This window comes from Phascolarctos cinereus, unplaced genomic scaffold (genome assembly GCF_003287225.1).
Source record: "Phascolarctos cinereus isolate Bilbo 61053 unplaced genomic scaffold, phaCin_HiC Scaffold_9;HRSCAF=440, whole genome shotgun sequence".
Classification (NCBI taxonomy): Eukaryota; Metazoa; Chordata; class Mammalia; order Diprotodontia; family Phascolarctidae; genus Phascolarctos; species Phascolarctos cinereus.
Window position 1 is genome coordinate 208112846 of NW_027556402.1, and position 27085 is coordinate 208139930.

Genomic DNA, 27085 nt, shown 5'->3' on the forward strand with positions numbered 1-27085 from the left:
CAGAGGGTCCACCTTAAATTACCACTCAGGTAGTCATCCATTCTGCTCACACATAGAGCTGTCCCTGACTCCAGGCCCTTGAAATTCATTCCCACTCTTTTGAGCACTGTGCTCCATGCCCAGACCTGGGCCCAGGCAGAGACTCAATCAATACCAGATTTTTACCTCAATACCACTCTGCCCTTAGATCTCCAAAGTGAGTCACAGAAGACCACTATGGGACAGAAGCTCCCGATGTGCTTACCTTCACCAGGTGCATTTTACAGGTCCCCACAAAATCAAACAGGAGCCCATCAAATGTTCTATAGTGTCGGTCACCATAAGTGGTACAAGTGGCAGGGCAGGGGTGGAAAGTACACTGAAAGGAGCCGTGTTGGCACACGCTGGAAGGGAAAGGAGGCTCACTGGCAACACAGTTCAGCTGCATTTACATTGTGCCTATCCTTCTGGTTGACTAATTATCATGCCATGTTTTCCATTCATCTTTCTTGCCCCTTCTTACATAATGGCCCTGTCACACAAACATATATGGCCACACAAACACACACATACACGTATCCCCATCTCCTCTCTCTCTCTCTCTCTCTCTCTCTCTCTCTCTCTCTCTCTCTCTCTCTCTCTCTCTCTCTCTCTCTCTCTCTCTCTCTTTCTCTCTATCTCTCCCTGCCCAAATAAGGATGATAAAAATTGGCCACTTGAAAAAGAAATTCATTAGTTCAATGGAGGTGGATTAATTATGCAAAGCAGGCTGGTTAATGGAAGGAGAAGGGGTTGTTCTAGGGGTCACAGACATACCAGGCACATACATCAGCTCTTTGCTCAACTTGGTTTTCTCTGAAACCTGGGCACATGGGGAGGGGACTTCTGCATAGAGAAGAGTGGAGGCTAGGTAAGACACCTAGGAGACTTAACTTTACTAGCATTATTATGCTTCTCCTCTTTGCATCTCCCCTGCCACAACCACTAGGCACTCACCATACATAGAAAATACTTAATAAATGAACTGAATCTCAGGCAGGTTGGGGTTCCACCAGCCGGACACAGTCAAGCCCAGACTCTTTCCAAAGGTGATAGGATCTCCCAGCCCCTCTCTGTGGGGCTTTGTGCCTTTGATCTGACCTCCCAGAATTAGAGAAAAGGGAATGAACTCAGCCCCACAGGTCTGGTGGAGGGTGGGAGGGAAAGGGTTCAGGAGGAGGGAGGAGAACATCAGGTCTCCTGATGCTGCTGCTGCCAGATGCTGCTGAGTGAGAGCCATGCCTCTGTCCAGAGCCCCCGGGTGGGAGGACAGAACTGCTGAAGGCAGCTGAAGAACATGACTTTGTTTTACCTGCCCACTAAGTAGAAACAGAGTGGGGGTGGCAGAGCGGTTGGCCAGAGCATCCACCAGGGTCAGGATGGATGGAGAAGGTGGAAACTGAGGACTTGACCAGAGGCAGAGGGAGGCAGCCAGCACTGGAGCAGGGAGATCCTGAGAGTGGGCATGGCTGGGATTTGTCTGGGAATAAGGCAGTGGGGTGAGGCACCTAGCAACAGCTCAGCAACTGTAAAAAGGCCTGAAAACCCCTAGAGTGTGAGGGACTCCTAGAGGATGCCTGAGGAAGGCAATGGCAATGACTCTCTGCCTTTGATTCTAGTGCAACTGCAGAGGGAAAGGGGAAGTTACCATTTCTGCCCCTCGAGACAAGGGAGGGGGCGGACGACAAATCCAGAACATGGGCCAGGTAGAGCTGGCCCCAGACTTGAAACAGGGAAGGGGTGTGATAGGCAGTTAATGTTTTTGCTGAAACTGGAAGGGACCTTAAAGATTCAGTAATCCAGCCTTCCTACTTTACAGATGATGAAACCAAGGGGAAGAGAGAGGGAAGACCAGAAGCTTTCACAGGGGGACATTGCCAGTTTCTCAAGGATGCCAATGTGATGAGCTCCACCTCCATTGAACTAATGAATTTCTTCTTCAAGTGGCCAATTTTTATCATCCTTATTTGGGCGGGGAGGGGAGAGATAGAGATAGACAGAGAGAAGAGAGAGAGAGAGAGAGAGAGAGAGAGAGAGAGAGAGAGAGAGAGAGAGAGAGAGAGGGAGGAGATGGGGATACGTGTATGTGTGTGTTTGTGTGACAGGGCCATTATGTAAGAGAGGGCAAGAAAGATGAATGGAAAACATGGCATGATAATTAGTCAACCAGAAGGATAGCTCATAGGTCCCCACAAGCTCAGGCATCTTTTAGAAAATCCTGGTGGCGAATGGTGGGGAAGGCCAACTCATGTGAACCAAAGGGACTTGCTTTCTCAAGGTTACTTGTTTCCTTACAGTCTCCTGGCCTGGTTCCCAGATCAGGGCCACTCAAATTGGTCACCTCAGGTTTCATGTTATGGGATCCAAATTGCACACACACACACACACACACACACACACATGCAGATGTGCAGACACACATACACGTGCACGTGGAAGGGCAATGAGAGGAAAAGGAAGACCTGCCAAGCAGCCCAGACAGCCCCATGTCACCCCACAAAGTGCACGGACTGTGAGGGGCGGGCTATCAGAAGAGTGACTGCCTTCAGCTTACCAGGTGTGGCAGGAAGAATTGACCATATCGCCAGGGAAGTATTCCTTCCCCTTCCAGGAACATGGGCACTCGTCGGGCACAAAGCACTCATCTCCATGTTTCACCAACCTGCGGATGCACAAGTGGACACAGGCTTAGACATCAGGTGTCCACATCTCCTAAGAAGCGGAGCAGGCCCACCCTGGTCCTCAGATAATCTGAGCCTGTACTCCAAGCGTCTGGCCAAAGCCCTAGCCAGGCCTCCAGTCTCTCCAGCATTTGGACTTCCCAATTCCCAGCAGTCACCGGTAACCAACTGGCTGAATAGAGTGTGCCCCCAGGCCCAAACTAGTCATAGGCCCAGCTTCTGGCTGCTACTGCCCAAGGTGTGCTCCTACTCCTGGCACACGCATGGTACCAGTGCTTTGCTATGTCAATGCTCTCTCTCTCTCCCAACACACACGATCCTCTCTGATCAGCAATGTAATTCACTTCAAACTTAACTGGGTGCCTACTTCTACAGTAGGTCTACACTAGTGGCTGATGAAAACAAAGGACATATAATGAACTGTATTGTGACTTAGTCTTCAAATTTACACACAATGCTCTTAGGAGCATTCTGTAAGACAGGTAGAATAAGTGTTACTCTTCCCATTTTACCAAAAAGTAAACTGAGGCCCAGAGAGGTCATCTGATTGCCTGAGACCACACAGTATATTTCCAAAAGCTTTCTGACTCCAACTTCTTCTTTCTAGCCCTCCACCGTGCTGCCTCTTTCAAAGACTTGATTTCTTCCTTCAGGAAGCCACCTCACTTTCCATCCACTGGTCACTTTCTGTCCTACCAGAACCTCTCTTCAGTAAGCCAGAGGAACTGTATTCTTTACTCAGTGAGGGCATGATTATACTGGAGCACAATCAGCCAGATCTCTACTCTTTCCAGTGCTCTTGGGAAATGGTATAAGGGCATAAAGCCAGGTGAAAGTTAACTGTTTGGAACTGAGTTCCTGGGACTCATTTGTACAAGTTGCTAGTGACCTGGTAATTAGGAGTAGGTTATGTCACCAAAGGAGGATGAGAGAAATTGTTATTAATAGCCAATGATTTGGGGAGATTCAGAGATCCCCCTTTTTTCTGTACTCCTCATTTCAAAATTCAGTCTCTTGAAGGGCATTACTAATAATGAGATCGAATTAACTCTCCTCAATCTTGGTCAGACCCCACCCAACCTTCTACTCAGTTGTGAGTAGGGATAAATTTTTTGAATAGATTGCCCAAGGCTGGGTAATTTAGAAGCAAATAACATAATCAAAGTTTATTAGAATAGGTCCAGCCCCTCATTGTAATAATCATTTTCTCTCACTAATTGTTCACCAATCAGACTTGATTGCCACCTTAGGAACACCCCTTTTCCAAGGGCATATAATCTGTGAACAAGCCACCATGATGGTCTTTGGCATTTAAGAGTGCCACTGACTTCTTATCAAAATTATTATTATTATTATTAATAAAATAACTATTTACCCAGAAATTATATCTCTCAAGCTTTTTAAACATCACAAAACTTAAGAAATGCCAGTGAATAAATGAGTGCCTTCTGGAATGCCAGCATTGCTACTAGAAAGGACAAGTCAACTCCCCAGTTGCTCTACTAACCCTCCCTGTGACTTCCCAAACCAAAACATTCCTCTCAAGTGATCATTCTAATATGTAGGTTGTTTCCTCCTCTTAGAATATAAGCTTTCTCAAGGCTGGAATTGTCTTGGTTTTATATTTTTAGAACAAAATAGGACTCAAGTGCTTTTTTCTTGTATTTATTCATTCATTCATTCATTCATTCACTCATTCAATCTCCTAGATGGTCCTTGCAAGAGCATCACCTGTCAGAGATGGGATAATCACACACTCAATCCTGTACTGGGCTCTCCACTGATCCAACCAGTATATTTGTCTAGATAAGTACTTAGACACATTGAATGGATGTGAATATGTGTCTGTGGGTGCAATGCACTTGACTACATGTATGTTCTGGGATATGCAGCATGTATACACAGCTACAGCCCACTGCTGTGAGCCCACAGCAAGTACACACAGATTAGCCATCAGGTCATCCATCCCATGTTTGGGAGCCTATGGATGGCAGGGGCAAGCCATAACCTGGACTGTGCCTTTGAATTTCCACATCTCTGCCCAGTTCTAGGCACAGAAGAGGTCTTTGCACCAATCCTTGCAGGTGTTCAATCCCAACCCCCTCCCTCAGGTCCCTTCTTGATGATCCCTACTGCTTCCATTTACACAAGGGTGAACCAATTTTTATTTGATTTGTAGGCTCAGGTTTGAGCCCCTGCAGCCTCCAGAGGCCACGAGCTCGCATTTCTGCTGTGCTGAGTGGTGAATATCTCTTGGCCCGCTATTTCTAGAAGGCCCCAGCCAAGCTTTACTTCATTCCCAACTCTCCAGTCACCTTTTCTACAGTCTTGCCAACTGCCTTGCTACCCACATCCTGACTCCCTTCTCCCTCCAGTCATGGAGCCAGGATCAAATCAATTCTATTATTTTCACTACAGGCTGCTCCACCATGGCCTATTCCCCATCCCTGCAACTTTCAGAACGAAAATGCCCCATCTTTAGCTGTCTCTTCTCTACGTATGCTTTCTTTCACTACTAAAATGTAACCTTCTTGAAGGCAGGGCCAGTATTTGCTTTTAAATTTGTGTCCCTATGGCTTAGCACAGTGTTTGGCACATAGTAAGGGAGGAATAAGTGCTTTTTTATTCATCCATCCATCTATATTGCTCTAAACAGACTTCTAGGAAGCAACTGCCCAGGCTTTTGGCCCTATGCCGCAGGCATTTCTTCTTTTATTTCTGTTTCACGGCCTGAGTCAGGCCCTAACACTCATCAAAGTGACAGATGACATTACCGTGGGCTAAAGGACACAGTTTAAAGACTATAGATCAGGCCTTGGACCTGCAAAGTTAGACAGGCTGAACTTTAATAAATAATAAAATCTCTCATCAGACATCTCATCCCAGGGACAGGTCATAAAATGTCTTCTTTATGAGAATACATGAAGAACAATCCTAGGGCCTCTTGCAATCTCAGAATACAGCATTCACATACATAGGACACACAGAGTGCAGCATATACATTCCCTGCGCACACACAGAGAGCATGACTTAGAAAACACTAGGTAGCCAGGTGGCTCAGTGGATGGAGAAGAAATCCTTTTCTAGACTCCTATTAGCTATGTGACCCTGCACAAGTCCCTTGACCTTTCTCAGCCTCAATTTCCTCATCTGTAAAATGGGCATAATAATAGCATCTACCTTACAGGATCATTGTGAGAATCAAATGAGATATTATATGTTAAGTGCTTTGCAAACCTTAAAGTTCTATATAAATACTGTCTATCACATAGTGATTATTATTAACATATATGCAATACAACCTTGTGCATGCATACTGAATACAGAAAAAGTGAAGCTAAGAAGTGACCTGGAATTCCAACTAAAATGGAAGAGTCTGGCATGGGGAGAGAAGAGAAGCAATCAAAGGGCAAATGGAAGGGGGGGAGGCTGGCTCCTGTTCTCTATATAAGAATTAAACTTGCTCTCCTCGGCCCCAGTGAAAAACAGGGAAACAGAGGTATAGGAAGGCAATTTTCAGCTTGCTTGACAAAAGGAAAAATTTCCTAATAATTAGAGCTGTACCAAATCAGAATAGGCTGTTTTGGGACATGGTGAGTTCCCCATTGATGGAGGTATTTAAGTGAAGGCTGAATGCTCCCTTGATCAGGGATGAGATTCCATGCCCTCTGAGATCCCTTCCAGACCTAAGGTTCTAAAAGCCTATGACTCTATGCTCTGACCTATGTTCTAGACCTGACCTGGGAACAATGACCCAATAGGACCTCCAAAATCACCCAGCCCAGGAGGCTGGCCAGAACATTTCCACAACTACTCCCCAGGGCACAATGCCCAAAACATATCCAACAATCAATCCAAAGACTAGTAATCAGAGATGCCAAGGGGGGCATGTGCCAGGACTCTGAGTCAGCCACCTGCAGACCCAGCCTGGGCATCCTCTAATGCAGGGATTCTTAACCTTTTTTGTTGTTCTGGACCCCTTTGGCAATCCAGTGAGGCCTAGGAATGCCTTCTCATAATAATTTTCTTAAATGAATGAAATTGTTAAAAAGGATTAAAAGGAAACCAATTACATTGAAATATAGTTAAATAAAATTAAATAAAGATAAAATTAACTAAAAAAATGAATTTTTAAATTCACTGACCTTGGTTAAGAACCCCTGTCATAGAGGAAAAGATGCTTCTGAAAACAATATTCTTCATCAGGGTCATGAGGCAGAGGAACTCTTGCCATGTGCCTGTTAAAGAGTTTCCTTCCTATGCCCAGACCAAAACCTATACTGTCAGTAGCAGCTATTGGGCATCCTCTTGTCCCTGGAGTCAGGCAACTGGGACTAGACGAGGCAAAATGGAAATTACAGGATGAGGTCAGAGAAAGAAATCTAGAACCACAGAACATCTGAGCTGGAAGGAGCCTTAGAGATGGTCTTGTTATAGGATCATAGGCTTAGAGATAGAAGTGACCTTAGAGGGCATGGAGTCCAAGCCCTTCATTTTACATTTGAAGAAACAGAGGCATCGTGTTTAAGAGCCCAGGTCCCATAGGTAGTAAGGGCAGATCCTGGGTCTTCCTAATTCCAAGTCTGGTGTCCTATAGGCTACACTGTGCTATAAATAAGGAAAGACATTCAGAAAGGAGAAGTGACTTTGCCTGAAGTCACACAATAAGTTGGTGGCAAAGCTAAGACTAGAGCCCGACATCCTGACTCCTAAATCAGTGATTTTTTCACTACCCTATGCAGTCTCTTTTGGGATTCTCTAGGTAAGCACAAAGAATCCAAGAATTTTAAGATTGAAAGGGACCTTGGCTGCCATCTGGCTTGGCACAAACTTGAAAAAGAATCCTTACTACTATAGACCTGAAAAGTGGTCATCCAGTCCGCCTGAAGAATTCTAAGGAAGGGAAACCCTTTGGCATTTGCCCAAAGGGTGCTAGTCTTTATCTGATCTTGGCAACAAGCCCCCAAGTACATAAGACCTTCATTGGGCATATAAGCATTTCTCAGGCTCTCTCTGCCCCCACCACTCCAAAAAGAAAAATCTCTCCTGTTTATAGCCATCCCTCTGGAGAAAGAACTCCCATCTTTATCACTCCTTTCAGTAGAAAGAGAAAACCAGGGAGAGAAGTGACCACCCAATCATGGCCAATCTATCAAGCAATGGCGTTCCATGGGTATCAGGAAGCCACCCAGCCCCAGCCATCCTGATGTCCCTGCTCCCGTTGGTGCCTGGAATTCCATTATCACAGCTTCATTCCCTGGGACTAATTCGCTGACTCCTACTAAAAATATAAATGGATCCAAGAGGGAGAAAAACAAACCTCAATATCAATCAGAAACATCTTCACGTGAATTGCCACTAGAGGCATTTGAATGCCCCTCCTTCCTGACAAATCTGCATTCCTGAAACAGATCTGGCCAAGTCATTCTCCTGCTCAATAATCTTTAATGACTTCTAATTACCTCTAAGATAAATTGCAAAGTTCTTAGTCTGTCATTCAAAGCCCTCCACAATGTAGCTCAAGTCTTGTTTCATACAATTTCCCTTCAATCATTATTTAATTCAGGTTACCCCCTTTATACAATATCCCCATCTCCTGCCTCCCTATCTTTGCATATATGACTTCCCCTATGCCTGAAATGCATTCCCTCCTCATGCTTTTTTTTTTTAATATGCATCGATATGTGAGTATTGTATTTCCTGGCTAGACTGTAAAGCTCCTTAGGAGTAGGAACAGCTTTCATTTCTATCTTTGTATCTATCTTGCCTAGCAAAGTGTTAGGTATAAAGTAGTCATTTAATAAATGTTGGTTTATTGGCTGAGAATTGACTTTCAGAATCCCTCATTTCCTGCAAGGCTCAGTCCAAATGTGACTTCCTATATGAGCGTTTTCCTACTCATCCCAAGTATAACAGAGACAGCAGAGTTGGATACATACCCTTGGGGACAGGTACAGCCTGAGACACAGGGTCCATGGGCAGGCACAGTCAGGTTCAGCAGCTGGTGCTCACATGTCCTCTCTCTGCTCAGTGCAAGGTCAGCATGGGGGTCAGTACAGTTCACAAACACCTGGCCCAGAGGGCAGGCAGAGACTGAAAGACAATCGGGGCAATAAGGGACAGGAGATCTAGATACTAGGAGGTAATAGGACCATGCCTTAAACTTGGTTCACAGGATGGGGAAGGGATGTACCTCTGGCACAATCCTAGACTAGCATCCAGGACTTGAGAAAACACAGTCCAGATTTGTCAAAGATCACCATTCCACTCCCACTCCAGACTCTTCCTCTCTCCCAGACCCAGAATACTTTGTGGGTATCTTACTTAATCAGAGTGGTTGTGAAAAAAGTACCTTTTGGTATAAAATTCTATATAGTAATATTATCCACCATTTAGTAGGGCCTTAAGGTTTGCAGAGTACTGGACCTATATTATCTCTTTTGAGTCTTACCCAACAGCCATGTGATGTAGATGCTTTTATTATTTTACAGATGAGGAAACAGAAAAGAGAAATTTCCATAAGGCTTTAAATCACCTGAACCCCTGTAGTCTACAGTGTGCAAGGCAATGCTTGGGGCACATTAAAACCCAAAAAGAGGAGAGAATGTCATATAAATCCCCAGAAGGGGGACTTAAGATCCCTTAAGGATTCCCTTCTCCTCTGCCTATTCAAATCCTCTTCATCCATTGAATCAAGTCACACTACCTCCCAGAAGCCCTCCTTGATTATTGTAGCTTGCACCCTAATCTTTGACTCTCTTGTGATCAGCTCACATACAGTCTCTACTCTACCATTTAGAAGTTAATTATTCTTTTATTATATTTCTTTTTGTCACCTCAATTAGATGGGGGGGGGAAGTGTAGCGTGAGAGTGCTTTTGTAACCTCTGCCCAAAGTTCCAACCAGGCTTGAATCCATCAAGGGAATCAACTGAGTGAATGACAAACCCACATGTGTGGGATAGGAGAGTTTAAGGAACCAAGACCCACAGGGAGAGATATCTAGGTTTGCCTCCAAGTTACTAAGAGGCAGAATCATAAGTCTCTCTTTTCAGGTGAAAGGTTCCTCAGGGATAAAAAGAAAGAACAGCTGCTGCTGCTGCTGCTGCTGCTGCTGCGTGTGTGTGTGTGTGTGTGTGTGTGTGTGTGTGTGTGTGTGTGTTAGAGTTGGGTGGAGTGGGAGAATATGATGATTTTTTAAAATTTCATAGAATTATAAGTTTAGAGCTGGAAGGGACCTTAGAAACCATTGAGTCTCACCTCATTTTACAGAAAAGAGGATACTGAGTCTCAGAGAGATCAAGTGATTTGGCCAGGGCCACACAGCTAGTATGTATCTGAGGTAGGATTTTAATGAACGACACACACACATGCATACACATAAGCATACCAACAAAGGTTTGGTTTTTTTTTTAACATAATGGAGTCAAGAACCACATTTAATACCCATGCAATTCTGACCAAGTCACTTTCCCTCTGTGTGCCTCAGTTTCCTTATCTGTAATATAAGAAGGTTGATTTGACATTCTCCATGATCCCTTCTAGCTTTAAACCCTAGGAACCCATGTCTGTGTGACTATGGCCAGACAAGGTCCATGAAGTTACGTGACAGAAGTGTTTCTACTCCGTCTCCCTATACCTGTCAGTCAGTCCAGGTACACTACTCCCCTGACCCCACCCCAACCCCACCCCACTCACAGCTCTACCTCAGGGTGGAATCTTATTTGTGTTCCCAATGCTTAACACAATGCTGGCACACAGTAGGTGCTTAATAAATGTTTAATGTGTAATAATGTAGTCCCACTCCATTCCCTTCGGACAGTGAAGATGGCTCTCCCAGTACAAAGATTTTATCAAGGTCCCCCTCAATGGTTAGCTCATCACAGTGCAATGGAAAAAGGGCTGGCTTTGGAATCAGAGGACTTGAGTTCAAATCTAAGTTCTGCCCCTAATCACATGTCTGACCTTGGGCAAATCTTTTCAATTTTATTTGTCTCAAACACTTTACCTGAAAAATGAGGAGTCATCTGGACTCTAAAAACAAAGAGTTTAATAGCCCAGATGGCCTCAGAAGTCCCTTCTATCTCTAGAATTGTGATCCTATGACCCAAGCTGCCCCCCCTCCTCCCATATTCCCCTAACCTTACCTGGTGCTCCGCTGTCACAACTCATGGTTCCATCTATGCAGTGACTTCAAAAAAAGAGATTCCATGAGTCAAACAATGGGAGAGATCCTCCTTTCTGCCTACACACACACACACACACACACACACACATACACACACACACACACACACAACTGCACCAGACCAGATTTCCTATAGAGTAAATACTATCCCCAAGCTGAATGTTGGGACATATCTCAGATCTTAACCAGCACATCTGAGGAAGTAAGAAGTGGGAGAATTCTGGGGAATTTAATTTTTTTCTTTTTGGTTATTAGAAATTGCAAAGGAAATCCTTTTGGCTCTAGGTGCTCATGGTTGAAAGTCTTCCTAAAATGTTTGAGTCCACCTTCCTGCCTTTGAGTTTCACGACTATTAAATCCTTGAGGATCTCAACAGAACCTTGGGGGCAGCCATCTTGCACCTGCCATCTATTCCTCCAGGACCATGGAGAGAGGTAGAAGGGGCAGTAGATTAGGCAGATGTGACCTTGACATTGTCTTATTGTCTTTGTGCTCATCCTCCATTGGTATGGGAGAGTATGTGAGTACATGTTGGAAGGTAAAGGAGAATGAGACCTTGGGCTCAGGACAGTATGAGTCCCAGAGTGAAATTCTGGTTAACAGAATTCTGGCTAATCAGATGCTGTAAGTGTTTGTTTGCTTATTTGTTTGTTTGTTTTTGTTGGAGGAGGGGAGTGGAAGTTGGACCTGTAACTTCATTCTCAAGGGAATTCCTTGTGAGGAAACTCCTTTTTCACACCCCCACCCCACCCCCAATTCCCATCAGTCATGTATATTCCTAGAGAGTAGCTGGAAGCACTGAGAAGTTAAAGACTTTCAGGGCCACCAAGCCAGTATTGGTTAGAAGTGAAACTTTGAACTTTGGGCTCAGCTCTCTATCTACTACACAATGTTGTCTCTCAGTCAAACTGTTATGGACAGGAAAATAGCCCTATTCAAAGAAGTTTGGAATGGGAATTCTACTCTAATGGGCCCCTAGAAATTGTTATGGGGAAAATAACAGGGTAGGAGGAGGAGCACATTCCTTCTTTTCACCCACTGGTTGGCCAAACTCTCAGTCAGCATCTGGGTGTTCAGTGACAGTTTTAATCAGTTATTAGTCCATGACTGACTGGCAAGATTCTGATTGACAGTCCAGCCAGCCAGTGACAAGGCACCCAGGAAAGCTGGGCCACACACACACACACTTATTGAAGATAGAGCGGTCCAAAAACTGCATAAGATGTCTTCAGCTCTGGAGATACCAAGGCATTTTGGTTCACTTATGGCTTCCGAGGGTCCCTGCAAACACCCTGAAGGAGCTAATTATTACAACTGGACCCAGGTGGTCCCAAATAGCCAGTGTGAGGATAGCTCCACTGGTCAGTATGATGCCAGTGAGGGCTAGGCATACACTCACATTTGCTGACATAGCTCCTTGGCAAGCTTACCAATGGCCCAGGGATGGAATGTTGTTTTCTCCAGGGGGATAATCAACTCCTTGGAAATAGCAGGGACACTGGCTCCTTTAGTAATGAAGAGCAGAGAAATGAGAGTTAGTGAGAGAAATCAGAATCCCCAAAGATCTTGACAGGCAGGGACAACACAAAATTCCAGCCTGTTGAACATTCATGAAAGATTAAGTTTAATGGGAATAAACCTCCTTCCTTAGCTTTTCTGATTCTTTCTGCTCTCTTCTGATTCTCCTACCTAGCAGAGCAGTCCTTCTTAGTCTCCTTTGCTGGTTCATCATCTATCTTCTACTCCCTATCCATGAGTGTCCTGGGGGCCCCCTAATTGTACAACTTGAAATAGTCTTGCTAAAGCAAAGATCTGACTATGTAACCCCTCTGCTAAAGAGTCTTCACAAAGGCTTCTTATTGCCTCCAATATATAATGCAAACTCTTCATCTGGCTTGATAAGGCCTTCTGCAACTAGCTTCCAACTTTTACTACTCGTACCCTTCACACATGCTGTGTGTCAGCCAAACTGGACTACCAGCTACTCCCCAAAGTTAGCATTCAACCTCCCACCTCTATGTATTTGTACAAGCTGTCTCCTATGCCCGGAATGCATTCCCTCAGGAGTCATTTTCTCTGTGATGTTTTTCCAATCCAATTGTCGATGTCTCTCCCTCCACAAGTCACCTTGTACTTACTTATCTGTGTACATATTATATCTCTCCAGTAGAATATTTGCTGTTTAGAGACAAAGCCTGTTTCATTTTTTAAAAATATAACAGTAGAAGTTAGGGAATGGGGAAACACGGATAGACACTAATCCATAAGAGAAAGATCTGAAGGTTTTAGTGGACCACAAGCAGGTGTGCTGGAGCCAGCTCATTCTGGCTCATAAGAGCCTGTTGTTAAATTTTTGGTATGAGCATTTCCAATGGAGAAATTGGCAAACGCTATAAATCAGGGCTTGATTTATCATCTTATCTAGAGTCCCAACTCTAGACTTAAGAAAGTGATGGAGAAAATTTTAAAACTGCAGATTAAACTTAAAAGTATTTCAAGCATTTTCAGAGAGCTGGTTGTTAAACATTTACCAGCATACCATATACTACAAGCTATGACTCAACAATATGGCAAAGTAGCTAAAAAGTGTGTATATATATATAATATAACATATATATATACACATATATACACATATATACATACACATATACATACCAAATACACATATACCTATAGATACATATATAAACATATTTATACATATCTACATATATATATTCCTTTTTCTCTATGAAACCATCCCAAGCTACTCTAGCTCACAGAATCATAGAATCCAAGAGCAGAGTGTAATAATAATACACTGTATTCTTGGATTCTACAATTTTGTGAGCTACAGTAGCTTGGGATGATTTCATAGAAAGAAAGGAGTTTGAATTGTAGAGGATGGTCAGGATTTGCCTATGTAGAGGAGAGATGGAAAGTACACCAGGGAGGAGGAATGATGGAAGCAAAAGCATGGAGACAGGAAAACATTTAATAAGTTTAAGAGGCAGTAAAGTAGGTCAGGTTGCCTGGTGCGTAAGTTTCAGGAAGGTAGAAATTTAGAAATAAGAAAGTCCTAGATTGTGGGGTGCCCTGAATGCCAGGCTAAAGGGAAGATAGAACAATATCTCCTTGAAAGTAAAAATTGTTTCATTCCCTACACCCTCACATGGTGCCTGGCATTTGCTGATTGACCATTGATTAATTTCATGTTTGCATTTATTAAATATCTATTCAATGGAATCCCAATGGGGTGATCAATTATGCCAAATAAGACCAATAGGTCAAAGAAGTGATGGCTAAGAATGAGTCATTGGATTTGGTTGATAATGGGTCAATGGTGACCTTAGAAGAAGCATTTTCAGTTGAGTGTTAGAGGCAGACCCTATATAACTGGCATTTAAGGCCCTATATATTATGAAAATAATAGAGGCCGTGGTGATAGCAAATATCTGCCGAAGGCATACATAGACATCCAATCCATAGAGTATCAGGACCTGGAGTCAAGAAGACCCAGGTTTAATTCCTACCTCATTTACTAAATGTGTGACCCTAAGCAAGTCACTTAATCGCTCTCAGACTCAGTTTCCTCATCTATAAAATGGGAATATAATAGCACCTACCTTACATGATTTTTGTGAGGATCAAAAGAGACAATATAGGCAAAATGCTTTGTAACCTTAAAGCACTGTATAAATGCTAGGAATTATTATGATTATTTTCTTGAGGAGTCCAATGAGGAAGTTGACCTAACTCCTTCCCTTCCCCCCGGAGTGATGAGAGTCGTTATTCATAATATGAAAATGGGAGGGAAAATATCCAGGCAAGACTTACAAAACCTGATGGTCAAATAATTTCTGGTTTGTTGGGGTGGGGGTGGGGATGAGGGGCTGTACTGGAGTCTGAGTGTCTCCCTACCTGGGGACACATCTCTCTGCCTTGCTGTCCAGGTAGGTGTCAGGAGGGCAGGCACAGCCCTCTACACAGTGGTCCTCTTCATCACTACAGCTTTCTGGCATGGCCAGGGCCTGGCAGGTCTGCCCACAGGTTGCCACACAAGGGCTGTATTCCTTAGTGGCCTCACAGGACAGTGCTATAGGAAAGAAGGGCAGTCAGGTCAAAGATCAGGAAAGGTAGTTCCAATGTGCCCCCATCCCACACTGCGTGCACATTTCCCCTTCAATCTGAGGCAATGAGTGAGGCACTGAACAAGGGAAAACAGGTGGGCCAACCCCATGGAGAATAATAACAGCGAGTTAGGGGGATGTCTACCCCAAGCATGTGGAAATTTTCCCTGGCAGAATAATTCCCCGGATGAGAACAATTTGTTCCGATGGCCATGAAGGCAGCTGACTTAGTCATCGAAGATACCAAGGTCATGCACTGCATCCTGAGCCATAGCCAGTCATCTTGACTTTTGGCCTGCCATTGGACTTCAATGACTCAGGAAGAGAGAGTGAGGCTGACAACTTTGAGAAACTCTGCCTCACTTAAATCCAATTCACTCACGTGTCATCACTTCTTCAAAAACAAAAGGCAAACAACAACCTCATGTAATAGTAGTAGTGGTGGTGGTGGTGGTGGTGGTGGTGGCAGTAGTAGCAATAAACATTTATATACTTCTTTAAGGTTTAAAGTACTTAACATATGGTATCTCACTTGATCCTCACAAGCCTATGAGGTAGGTGCTATTATCATCCTCATTTTACAGATGAGGAAACTGAGGCTGACAGGTTAAGTGACCAGTCCAGGGACACACAGGGATAGTGTGGAATGGGGTAGAGGCAGTGAAATAGATTGGCTTCCACCCCTTTCTTACGTATTGACATAAAGGTCAGAACAAGAAAGAGCAGCTGTGAGGTCTGGGATGGAAAGAGTATCCATCATTTGAGTGTGGGTAATTTGACAGGCTGTGTTCTTCATCTCCTTCTCAGGCTGCCTGTGTGAAACAGCTTTTCCCTGTCAAGGTTACCTTCAATAGTCATTTTAAACTGATTTCATTGAGATAAATATGTTTGCTAGGATGGAGCGGGGTTAAGAGGAGAACAACAAATCATGACCACCCCATGGAGTGACCCCAGCCCCCAGGGATGATTGGCCATGCATATAAACTATACCCAACCACATTCACAGACCTACCCCATGCAAGCACAAAGCTGGGTCACACACAGGTTTTACTCACCACAGTCTGGGAGCTGGGTACGAAAGTCAATGGTAACTCCATGGCTGCGACACAGATGAGTGTAGTGAGCCAGCGTGGAGCACATGCACACGTGTCCACACCTGCAGGCATCCCTGCGGCACTGCTCATAGTAGGGGATGGGGCTCAGATAAGGGGAGCAGGGTGCGAACAGATCCTTGGTGAGTACACTGCAGGCCTCAGCTGCATAGGATGCTAGAGGGACACAACGAGTAGAACCAAAGAACATTAGAGCTCAGGGGGACTGCAGAGACCATGATACTCCTACCCCTTACCTCCTCCTTTTTCCAGATTTTATTAATTTATTTACTTTTAGTTTTCAACATTCACTTCCACAAGATTTTGAGTTCCAAATTTTCTCATCTCTCCCCTCCCCTACCCCCAAGACGGCATGCATTCTGAATACTCCTTCCCCTAATCTGCCCTCCCTTCTATCTCCCCCTCTCTATCTCTTAGCCTCTTCCCCTTCAATTTTCCTGTAGGGCAGGATAGATTTCTATACACCATTGCCTCTATATCTTATTTCCCAGCTGTACGTTAAAACAATTTTTAACATTTGTTTTTAAAACTTTGGGTTCCAAATTTTCTCCTTCCCTCCCCACCCACCCTCATTGAGAAGGCAAGCAACTCGATACAGGATATACGTGTATAGTCATGCAAAACACTTCCACAGTAGTCATGTTGTGAAAAACCAACTATATTTCCCTTCATCCTATCCCACCCCCATTTATTCTATTATCTCTTTTGAACCAGTCCCTCCTTAGAAGTTTTTGCTTCTGATTATCCCCTCCCCAATTTGCCCTCCCCACTATCATCCCCCTACTCTCTTGTCCCCTTCCCTCCCTCTTTTCTCCTATTGGTCTTACCACCTCATTTTGCAGAAGACTAAATGGCAGGAAGGACTTGCCCAGGTGCAAGAAAGAAGAGTTAGGACTATAATCCAGTTCAGCAAACCACATTACCTTGATATTGGCCACAGAACCATTTCTAGCACCTGACCCCCATAGTCTATGGTCCAACCCCACACCCCACACTCCTGATCAGAAGCCAAGTCATTTTGCCTCCCTAATCTCTGGGCTGTCCCTCACTGTTAATGGGATAGCTCTGTCTGGTCCCCTACCCAACCTTTCTCTTTCTCTTCTGCCCTCCACTTCTTGCCTCCCCTCTCTTTCCTTCTACATCTTCTTACCCTCATCATTACCAGACCCTCTCTTCCCCTACCTCCTGCAAGCCACAATTTGCCAACATCCCTGGCCCAATCCCAAAGCTCTCACTCCAGCTGCCTCTCACTGAACCTCTGCCCAGTCCCCAAGCACTGCTGAACCCCAAATGACCTCACTCACCAGCCTGCAGGTGTACATCACAGGGATCCAGAGGGGCACTGGAGATGCCTGGGAAGCAGGTTGATAGTGTTTTCCAGGAATTGCCAAAGAGTTGTGGGGTACTCTCTGGAACACCCACCGGGGACCTGCAGAGAGCCAAGGAACAGGTTTTGCAAATGCATAGTCATACAAAAGCATGTCATGATATAAAGCCTGAGTTCAGGACTCATCCTACCCAGAATTCTCTTGATTCTCCACATAGGGAGAGGAGCCCAGCAGACTTTGGTCTCGGGCTTATGTGATCACAAATCAAATTAAGAGTAAGAGTATTCAAAGGAGGGGGCATTTGTTCCACCATCCTCTGCCCTGGTCAGACCACATCCATAGTGCTGTTCTCAGCTTTGGCACCATATTTTAGGGAGTGTGCTGACCACGTGGAAAACATTGAGAAAAGAGAGGTCATAATGACACAATCCTTAGGGACTGTGCCATACAAGAACTGACCACAGGTACCCGGTCATATATATTTAGACTGGTGAAGACTTGGTGGAATTGGGGAAGACAAGGGGTCTTTTAGGTATTTGAAGGACAGTAACCTGGGAAGGTGCTTAGAATTGTTCTACTTGGCTCCAGAGGCCAGAGGACACAAATGGACAGAGATTGAGAGGAAAACCTCCCTAACAATCAGACTTGGCTCAAGAGGTAGTTGGTTTGCCTGTAGTGGAGACATACAAGCTACAATCATCCATTTAGAGATGGTAGGGACCTTAGAGGTCATTGAATCCAAAACCCTCATTTAACAGAGGAAGAAACTGAGGCACAGAGACTCAGTCAGGGCGACACAGCTAGCAAGTGCCTGAGGTGGGGAGTTGAATTCAGGTCATCTTAACTTTCAGGTCCAGTGCTCTATTCATTAATCTGTGCTGCCTCCCTTCAACCAGAGGCTGGGTGGGTGGCCACTTTAAGGATGCCATAGAAGGTTTCTCTCATTCATGTGTGGCTAGATGGATGAAGAATGAGGAAAGCAGGACCAAGAGATCATAATCTATGTGTAAGATCCCTTCTGCCTCTGAAATCCTGTGGCCAGCCCCACGTTTCATTGTTGCTTAAAGCTCCCATTTCCTTTCGGCCTAATGAGCTAGTATGGGAAACTTTTTGACTTCTGTTTCCTTTTTTTCTGAACAGAAAGTCGCTATAATGATTTTTATAATAAACTCTTTTCTCTGAGTCACCACATTTGAACCAGAACATAATAGGCTCTGACTTTCTAGATGAGGAAGTAAAGTCACTATAAAAAATTTCCCTTTCCTTTGCAGAGAGGAGAGAAATGGTGAGGAAGAGATAAGGAGTAAAGGGGAGAAAGAAAAGCAAGAAAGAAAGCAAGAAAGAAAGCAAGCAAGAAAGAAAGAAAGAAAGAAAGAAAGAAAGAAAGAAAGAAAGAAAGAAAAGCAGAAGACCTGGGCCTCAAGCCCCTAGATTGCCAAGAGCAGGGTAGGGAGGAACATTTCCAGCCAATCCTCTTAGAATCTAGCTTCTAGGCATCTCTTACAGCTACAAATCCTGCATCACCCCTAAGGCACTCCCCATCTTCAATCTGTTCCTGAGACATGGATCCCAGTTGCCTGTCAACAAGTCCCACTGAGGAGACAGTGACTGCTAATTATACAAAACTATCAACTTTAATACTTGGCAATATTTAGATATTTAAAGGTAATATTAGAGAATATTCAGGCATTAAGAGGCTTATGCCTATGTGATTGCAAAAGGATGAAGCTCTAATGGTGGAATTCCAGGCACCATGATGGGCTGTGGAAAAACATTTGGGGGCAGAGAGAACTTTCTGTTATCCCTCACAGCATCTTGGCAAGCTCTGGACAGCCTTGATAGTCCTATCCCCTCCCCACAAATTGTACCCACTTTCTCCCCGCTCCCCTCCCCAATCCTGTGGGATCACTGCCTACAAGAAGTCATCCTGCATGTTCCCATTGAAGGTCCCACAGAGCCCCACGGTGTCATCCTTCCATCGCTGGTCCACCTGGATATAGAGACGCAGCCCTTCCCGGTCATACAGCAGCCGCACCCCAACAGAGGTCCGCACATGCAGAAACACGGACGACAGCTTCCGGATCTCAAAGGCATCTGGGAGAAGCAATTGTGGTCAAGAGTGGAAAAAGGACCTCACAGAGCATGGCTAGCACCCTCCCCCAAGCCTACAAGTCTCCCCCCAAATGCTAAGCCCCAAGCTGGTTTGGTAGAGCCCAGAGATAAATCCATTCCAGTACCAATGCTAGGGTATGGCAATAACTCCATTACAAAGGTAGAGGGCATAACCCCACTTAACACTGATAGTGGGGACCATCTGAAGCACCTGCTATTAGAATTGTTCTGCGCCCCAGTTTCCTCATCCAGAAGAAATGTAAACTATTAGGGAATTAATTATAAAGTGTCTGAAATAACCTCATTATAACACTTCTGTTGATATGATCAGCACATACATCAGCACATTATACAGCTGCAAATTATTCTAAATGCAGTGTTTTATTCTCCCCACAGCCCTAGTAGAAATACTATTTCCTCATTTTATAAAGGAATAACTGAAGGTTCAGAGGAGTGAGATGACATTTCCATGGTCACATAGCTAGGATTTCAATCCAGATCCTCCTACTCCAAGTTCAGTGCTCACTTATACTCTAATAACACTGTTTTGGGGATCAAGAATAACCCAGTAATAGGGTTGGTATCTGGGAAGTCCTTATTCCCTTAGAGGTCTTCAGGCAGAAATTAAATGGCCAGGAATTACCTAGAATGTAATAGATGTTATTCTTGGTCAGACCTAAGTTGGACTAAATAGTTTCTGACTTCTCTTCCAAATCTGGGATTCCACGGACTGAGCTAACATCCACATCACATCCTGGGACATATACTATGTTGCCATTGGCCTGGGTACTAACCCTTATGTCTAATGGGTGTGACAAAGGTGACTAATGGCCCTGACAAAGCCCAAGAAATCTAGGGTACCTGGCACTTCCCACCTGCCCTTCCCTATCTCACCATCTGTGTAAGGCAGGGTGACCTTGTGCTGACCAGACAAGAGGATGTCTCCTGCCTGAGTCAAGGTCACCTGTCTCCGGAGTGTCTGGTTCAGAATCACAGTCACTGACTGGATGCAGGCCCCATCCTGGTTCTGGAAACAAAGGCAAGGAGGGGTCAGAGGGCCAGTCACATAGAAGCCAGGCAGAAAAGGAGATCCACTCACTCAGTGGACCTCAGCCCTATCTAGGTTTTCTCCTTCTACCCTCTCTGCCTCAAGTTGTTTCAGAGGAGATGCCTTTTATATACTGATTGCTATCAGTTCACATCTAGCCTCAGTGTGCACACCCCTTTAGTGCACTAGGACTCAGGTTGGGTATTCCCTTAATGGACCTTCTAGCTCATATCGCCACGCATACATGACATATGAAGTCATAACCACACAACTCCCACCACCAAGAGTCATTTCTTCACAGGATCTCAGAAGACATTGGCTAAAGCAAGATCCCATACCCCAGTAGCCAGAAACAGAAGAGTGAAATCATAATATATCAATGAAGGGCAGCTATGATCATGGTGTATAGAAGCTGGCCTTAGAGTCAAGAAGACTAGGGTTCAGGTCCTGCCTCTGACAGCCATTGGCTGTGTGACCCAGGGCAAGTCATGTAACTTCTCAGTGCTCTAAACAACTCTTTAAAATTCTAAATTGCAGAGCCCTTGCCAATCTGCATCAGTGGAGGGAATTTCCTCAGGCGGGAGTTCCCTACACAGAGAGCTCCCACATCCATCCATCCATCAATCAATCAATCACATTTATTAATCATCTACTGTGTGCCAGGAACTGTGCTAAATGTTGAGGATACAAAAAGAGACAAAAGACAGTCCCTGCCCTCAGGGAGCTTACAATCTAATGAGGGAGACAACATGTGAACAAGTATATACGAAGCAAGCTATATACAGGATAAATGGGAGGTTATTAACAGAGAGCAGGCATTGAAATTAAGAGATGTCAGGGAAGGCTTCCAGTAGAAGGTGGGATTTTAGTTGGGACTTAAAGGAAGGTCAGTAGTTGGAATGGAGGAAAGAACAGCCAGGAGGTCAGTGTCACTGGATTGAAGAGTACATGTCAGGAAGTAAAGTGTAAGAACGCTGGAAGACGGAAGGAGGCTAGCTGTCCTCAAAAATTACAGAGAGATGCTAGATCAGTAACAAGAAAGGACTTGAGAAACCATCCAGTCTGGCCCTATAATTAAACACATGAGAGCCAAAGAGGGAAGAAAGATTGGCCAAAGCCACATGACTGCCAAATAGTTCAGCTGGCATCAAACCCCAAGCATCCTGACTCCCAATCTAGCTTTTAAATGAGTTCCTTCTCCCAGCCCCTTCCTAAGAGTCAACCTCTAGTCTGGACCTGCCAACAACACGAGATAGGATGTTCTCTCTGGTTCATTTAGGATAAATCTCAAAGCCTCCAGGAGAACCTTTTCTAGAGGGAGGGTGTGGGTGTGGGTGTGGGTGTGTGTCTCTCTCTTTCAAACACAGAGAGCAAAAGCTAAGCATCATGGAGTCAACAGTCAGCTGCAGCACAGTTGGATAGAGAAGCAGCCTTGGAGACATGGTGACCCGGGTTCAAGCCCCACCTTTGCCACACATTGCCTGTAGGACACTAGCAAATTGCTCAGACTCTCGTGTGCTCTAACTCAGTGCTCACTGGTGTCAAATTCAAATGGAAATGAAGGCTACGCAGTAACCACACATGTTACATCCATATATGTGTACGTATACTTGTGTGTATGTGTTTATTTTTATAGACATGTCACAATCAGATAAGAACTACATTTTGATCTAGTTTGGGCTACGCTCAGGAGTGTTCTGGGCTGCATGCCCCCATGCATCCCCTACATTATGGGCCTCATGTTTGATACCTTTGCTCCAGATACCTCTCTAGGACTATAAATTACAGAGAAGATGCCAACCTGCATTGACAGAGGAAGTTTCTTCATCAGGGAGCTCCCAATGTCAATGAAATCATTGATCAAGTCTCTATCTCTACTTAATCATCTAATTCACAGACACTGGGCAAGGAGGGCTTAACCTTTGCCTGCCACTGTACAAGAGACTGCTGACCTGTACCATACTAACAACTTTGATTCAACTAGTAATCCTAACTGAGGCTGAATATATGCTATTAAATTCATGAGGCTACATGGGAGGGGGAGGGGACCTCAAGGGGAAGGGTCATTTTTATCTTTGTATCCCTAGCACAGTTCCTGGTATATACTAGGCATTCAATAAATACTGGTTGATTCATTGGTTATCACATAGCCCCCTACTGACAATTGTGGATACACCTGGCCAGATTTAATTCAAATAGAACTCCTAGCTATGAAGGCCAAGGTCAGACCTAAATAATCACATGCCATATATCGCAGCCCCAACTCCAGCTAGCTTGCTTATGAACTCCTGCCCTTGATCACAAAGGGGATTGGGTGTAGGAGTGTGGATGATTCCAGGCAGCCCAAGTGCAACTCTTCCCTCAAGACACGTCAAGAGCCACCCTCAGCAAGGATCTTCCCCTCTGAGGTTATTATGTATCTATTTTATTCATATCTTGTATGTACCTATTTATTTATATATCATCTCCCCTATTAGAATGTAAGTTCCTTGAGGGCAGGCTCTGTTTTTAACCTTTCTTTGTACCCCCAAGGCTTAGCACAGTATCTGACCCCATAGTGAGTAATTAATGAATTCTTGCTGACCAGTCACATCACTAAGCGCTGGAGACTCACGCACCACAAGCAACTAACAGCTCAGCTCTGAGTCTTCATCCACCAGGGCTGGCTCAGTGATTTCTCAGGTCCACCCTGGACCTTCAGACCTACAGGCTCCATCCCCAGCAGCCTGGGAGAGAACTACAAATTATTGATGAAGGAACCTCCTCCCTCACCCTAAAGCCTGGACCTGAGAATTGCTTATTACATTTGGAGTCATTTACAAAATATCTTGCTGAAAGGTCCCAATGACATTTCACCACCCTTGCTGCCTGGGATCCCTTTTATTAAATCAAAGCGTCTCCCCTAACAAAGGCTCTTTCATCTGTAACCTCGTCTGGCATGGCACTACACATATGACAGTTGTTTTATGAATGTCTATTACTAGCTCACATTTCTCACATTTTGCTTTGAGGTTCACAAAGCATCTTTCACCACAGTAGCTCAGGGATGGAGAGAGAGCAAGTCTTACGCCCATTTTCTTTTTTTTTTTTAATGCTCATTTTCCACTCAGAGTGACTTGCCTATGATTGAAGAGCTAATAAATGTCTGAGTCAGGATTCACTCTGAGGTCTCCTGACTCTAAGCCCACTGCTCTACCTACTACTACCCCACTGCCTCTCAAGGGGCTCAGTTGGAGGCTGATGGTAGGGAATGATGTGGAATGAAAAATCCTCCATGGACATGGAACAGCCCAGTAGACTGAGCACTAGACCAAGAGACAGGATGCCTGGGCTCCCATTCCGCTTCAGCTGCGCACCCACTGTGGCACTATGAGCAAAGGACACTCTAGAACTCAGTGTTGCCATTGTGAAATGGGTAGTATAAGCACACCCTTAATGAGACACAATGAAGAGCAGCACATTCACAAGTAAAAGTACTTTAAGCTTCTCAAGAGGCTCCATTAGACTGTGAGCTCCTTGAGGGCAGGGACTGTCTTTTGCCATCTTTTGTATCCGCAACACTTTGCACAGTGCTGGCACATAGTAGGCACTTAATGCGTGCTTACTGACTGACTGACATCTAACAGCAATCTAAGACCTTATCCTTTCATAGGCTCACACCTAGACCAGCAGCCTTTCTGGCCCCTCTTCCCCATTTCCCTGCTCAGCTATGGTGGGGAGAGAGGGGAATAAGTCAAGTAGAAATCATAGGGTCATTTCCTATAGAAAATAGAGCTTTAAAGATGAAAGAAATATTAGAGGTCAGTGAGTCAACTGCCTCTTTTACTGATGGAGAAACTGAGAACCAGAGAGGTTAAATGACTTGCCCAGGGTCACACAGCTAGTATGTGTCAGAGCCCAGATCTTCCTGACTCCCAAGTCCAGAGATTTACTCATTACACTATGGCCCACTCCCACCTTTTCCAAGGAAAGGATTTTCCAGTTGGGTGTTGAGGATGAAGCTTCATCTCTGGGAGAAGAGACATCTCTGCTTTTTTGGAACAGTTTGGGAAAGCAGCCTCTGAAATAATGCCCTTGAACTGCCTAGCCCTTCCAGGTCCCTCCCCACTGGGAAGGTCAGTGACAGAGTCAGTCTGAGTTCCCCTCTTCCCAAGGAAGTAGAGGGAAATACGAGAACAGAGGAAGGGGCCCTTCATCTGGGGGGCGAAGGAGGAAGATCTTTGTTCAGGGCCCCAGTGATTGCTGGGACTCTGGAAAAGATGGGATCAGATATCTCTTAGATAATCTACATCAGGGGCAGCTAGGTGGCACAGTGGATAGACCACCAGCCCTGAAGTCAGGGGGACCTGAGTTCAAATCTGGCCTCAGACCAAACACTTGACACTTACTAGCTGTGTGACCCTGGGTAAGTCACTTAACCCCAATTGCTTAAAAAAAATTTTTTTTTAATTTTAAAAAAAGATGATCTATATCAAACTCATAGGATCATTGCTTTAGGGATATTAGGGCCCTTAGAAATCATCTACTCCATTCTCCTCATTTTGCAGATGAAGACACCAAGGTTCAGAGAGATCTTGTGACTTTCCTACAGTCACTCAGGTGCTAAGTGTCAAATGGAGATTTGAATCTAGGTCCTCTGACTAGAGTTAGTACTCTCTGCACTATATAACACTGACTCACTCCAGACCTCACTCAATGGTTCTTGCTGCCTACACAGCCCAAGGGAGTGATTATCAAACTCAGAGCATTGATCTACATAGCTAGACCACATCCAGACACCAACCCCCCTTCAGGGCATTGGTTTATCTGGGGTGTAGTAGAACTCTGACTAGCTTTCATATTGCTTGCACGAACGTTAATATTATTCCCCAGTTGGAGGGCAGACTCAAATGCATCTCCAGGAGAGGAGATATCCTTGTTTCTGCTGAAAAGTTTGGGGAAATGACCCCAAGATAATATTTAAGAGACTATTTTCTAATCAAACCCTTAGAGCAGACAGGAAAGCATAACCCCGGGGGACCCCCCCACCACCAGAACCACTGACCTAAACAGTACCCAGAGTACACATAATTCAACCCTCCAAACAAAACCTGAATCCTCATCTGAAAGCAAGCTCTTGGAAACTCATCAGCTGCCTTCTACCCCGCTGAGCTGCCTCCAAAGCAATCCTTCTCCTATCCCTGCCAACCACACACTGTCACCATCAACCTCATATTTTACATTTTAATTTAATTTTTTCAATGAATAAAAATGGATTTTCTCTCCCTCTTGCTGAATTAAAAAAGAAAGAAAAGAAAAATGCTTGCAAAAAATAGTCATAATCAGCAAAAAAAAAATCCTGCAAATCATCCTGCATGAAAGGTCTTAAAATACTGCCCCTAAGCTCATAATAGCTGGCCCTCCCCTTCTGACAGGACCCAAACTCAATTAAAATGCCTCAGAACTCAGTTCTCCACTCATCCTGACAGCTCTAGGTCAGACTGCTGACATTGCAATTAGTCTAAGCCTGCCCAATAGCCTAGCATGCAGTCAGGTCCCTTCTCCAGGAGGAGATGACAGTGTCTATTCTATCATTTCTGTGCCTGGGGAACTGCCCATGGACTTGTGTGCTAATAAGTGATAAACAATGGAGTGACTTCCCGTCTTAAGCTTCATGAACTAAGACTTCAGTGTTCTGAGGGAGGGAGGAAATAGTGCTACTCTGCTGCCTTGGCCAAACCACATCTGGAGCTCGGTCCTGGGCACCACATTTGGGGAAAGACATTTATAATCTATGGCATGTCCAAAAGAGGGAAACCAAGATAAATAAGAGACTGGAAATTATTCCATAGGTATATTAATTGAAGGGAATGTTTAGCCCGGAGAAGAGAAAATTTAGGCAGGGGGACATTGATTGATGTCTTCAAGTAAATAAAGGAAGAGGGATTAGATATGTTCTCCTTGGCCCCAAAGGGAAGAATTAGGAACACTGGCTAGAACCTACAGAAGGGCAGATTTCAGGTCGATGCAAATAAAAATAATAGCTATCATTTATATGATGCTTTAATAAAGGTTTGTAAGGCACTTTACAAGCATTACCTCGTTTTATCCTCACAAAATGCTTAGCGATAAGTCCTATTATAATTATCCCCATTTTTACAGAGGAGAGAATTAAGGCAGATCGAGATTACATGACTTGCCCAGGGTCATGCACCTAGTAAGCACCAGTTTGGAACTGAACTTATGTCCTGCGGATTTCAGGTCCTGGATGCCTTTCTAAGGATAAGTATCAATAAGTAAAATGAGCTGCCTTTGGAGGTAGTGAGGTCCCCATCAATAAAGGCATGTCTTCCGATGGAGATTTGATGATTCCTTGTCAGGGATGTGGTGGAGGGCTCCTAAGCAGATACAGCTCTCATTGCCGCCTTCCACTCTAGTTAGTAGAGTCTTCTGAGTATTCCCTGAATGTACCTAGCTCATTCCTATCTCTGGGCCTTTGGTCGTTTTG

The 27085-nt window shown here is 44.5% G+C and overlaps 1 protein-coding gene across 1 annotated transcript in view; it reads right to left on the reverse strand.

Annotated features, from left to right (window-relative positions):
- The window catches only part of OTOG (otogelin), a 102059-nt gene that overhangs the window by 53096 nt on the left and 21878 nt on the right, over nucleotides 1–27085 (reverse strand). Inside the window, 10 exon segments of the mRNA XM_021005386.2 lie at nucleotides 245–383; nucleotides 2573–2680; nucleotides 8639–8792; nucleotides 10846–10889; nucleotides 12317–12391; nucleotides 14790–14964; nucleotides 16054–16266; nucleotides 17415–17539; nucleotides 19355–19532; nucleotides 20445–20577. Coding sequence (XP_020861045.1) covers nucleotides 245–383; nucleotides 2573–2680; nucleotides 8639–8792; nucleotides 10846–10889; nucleotides 12317–12391; nucleotides 14790–14964; nucleotides 16054–16266; nucleotides 17415–17539; nucleotides 19355–19532; nucleotides 20445–20577 — 1344 coding nt within the window.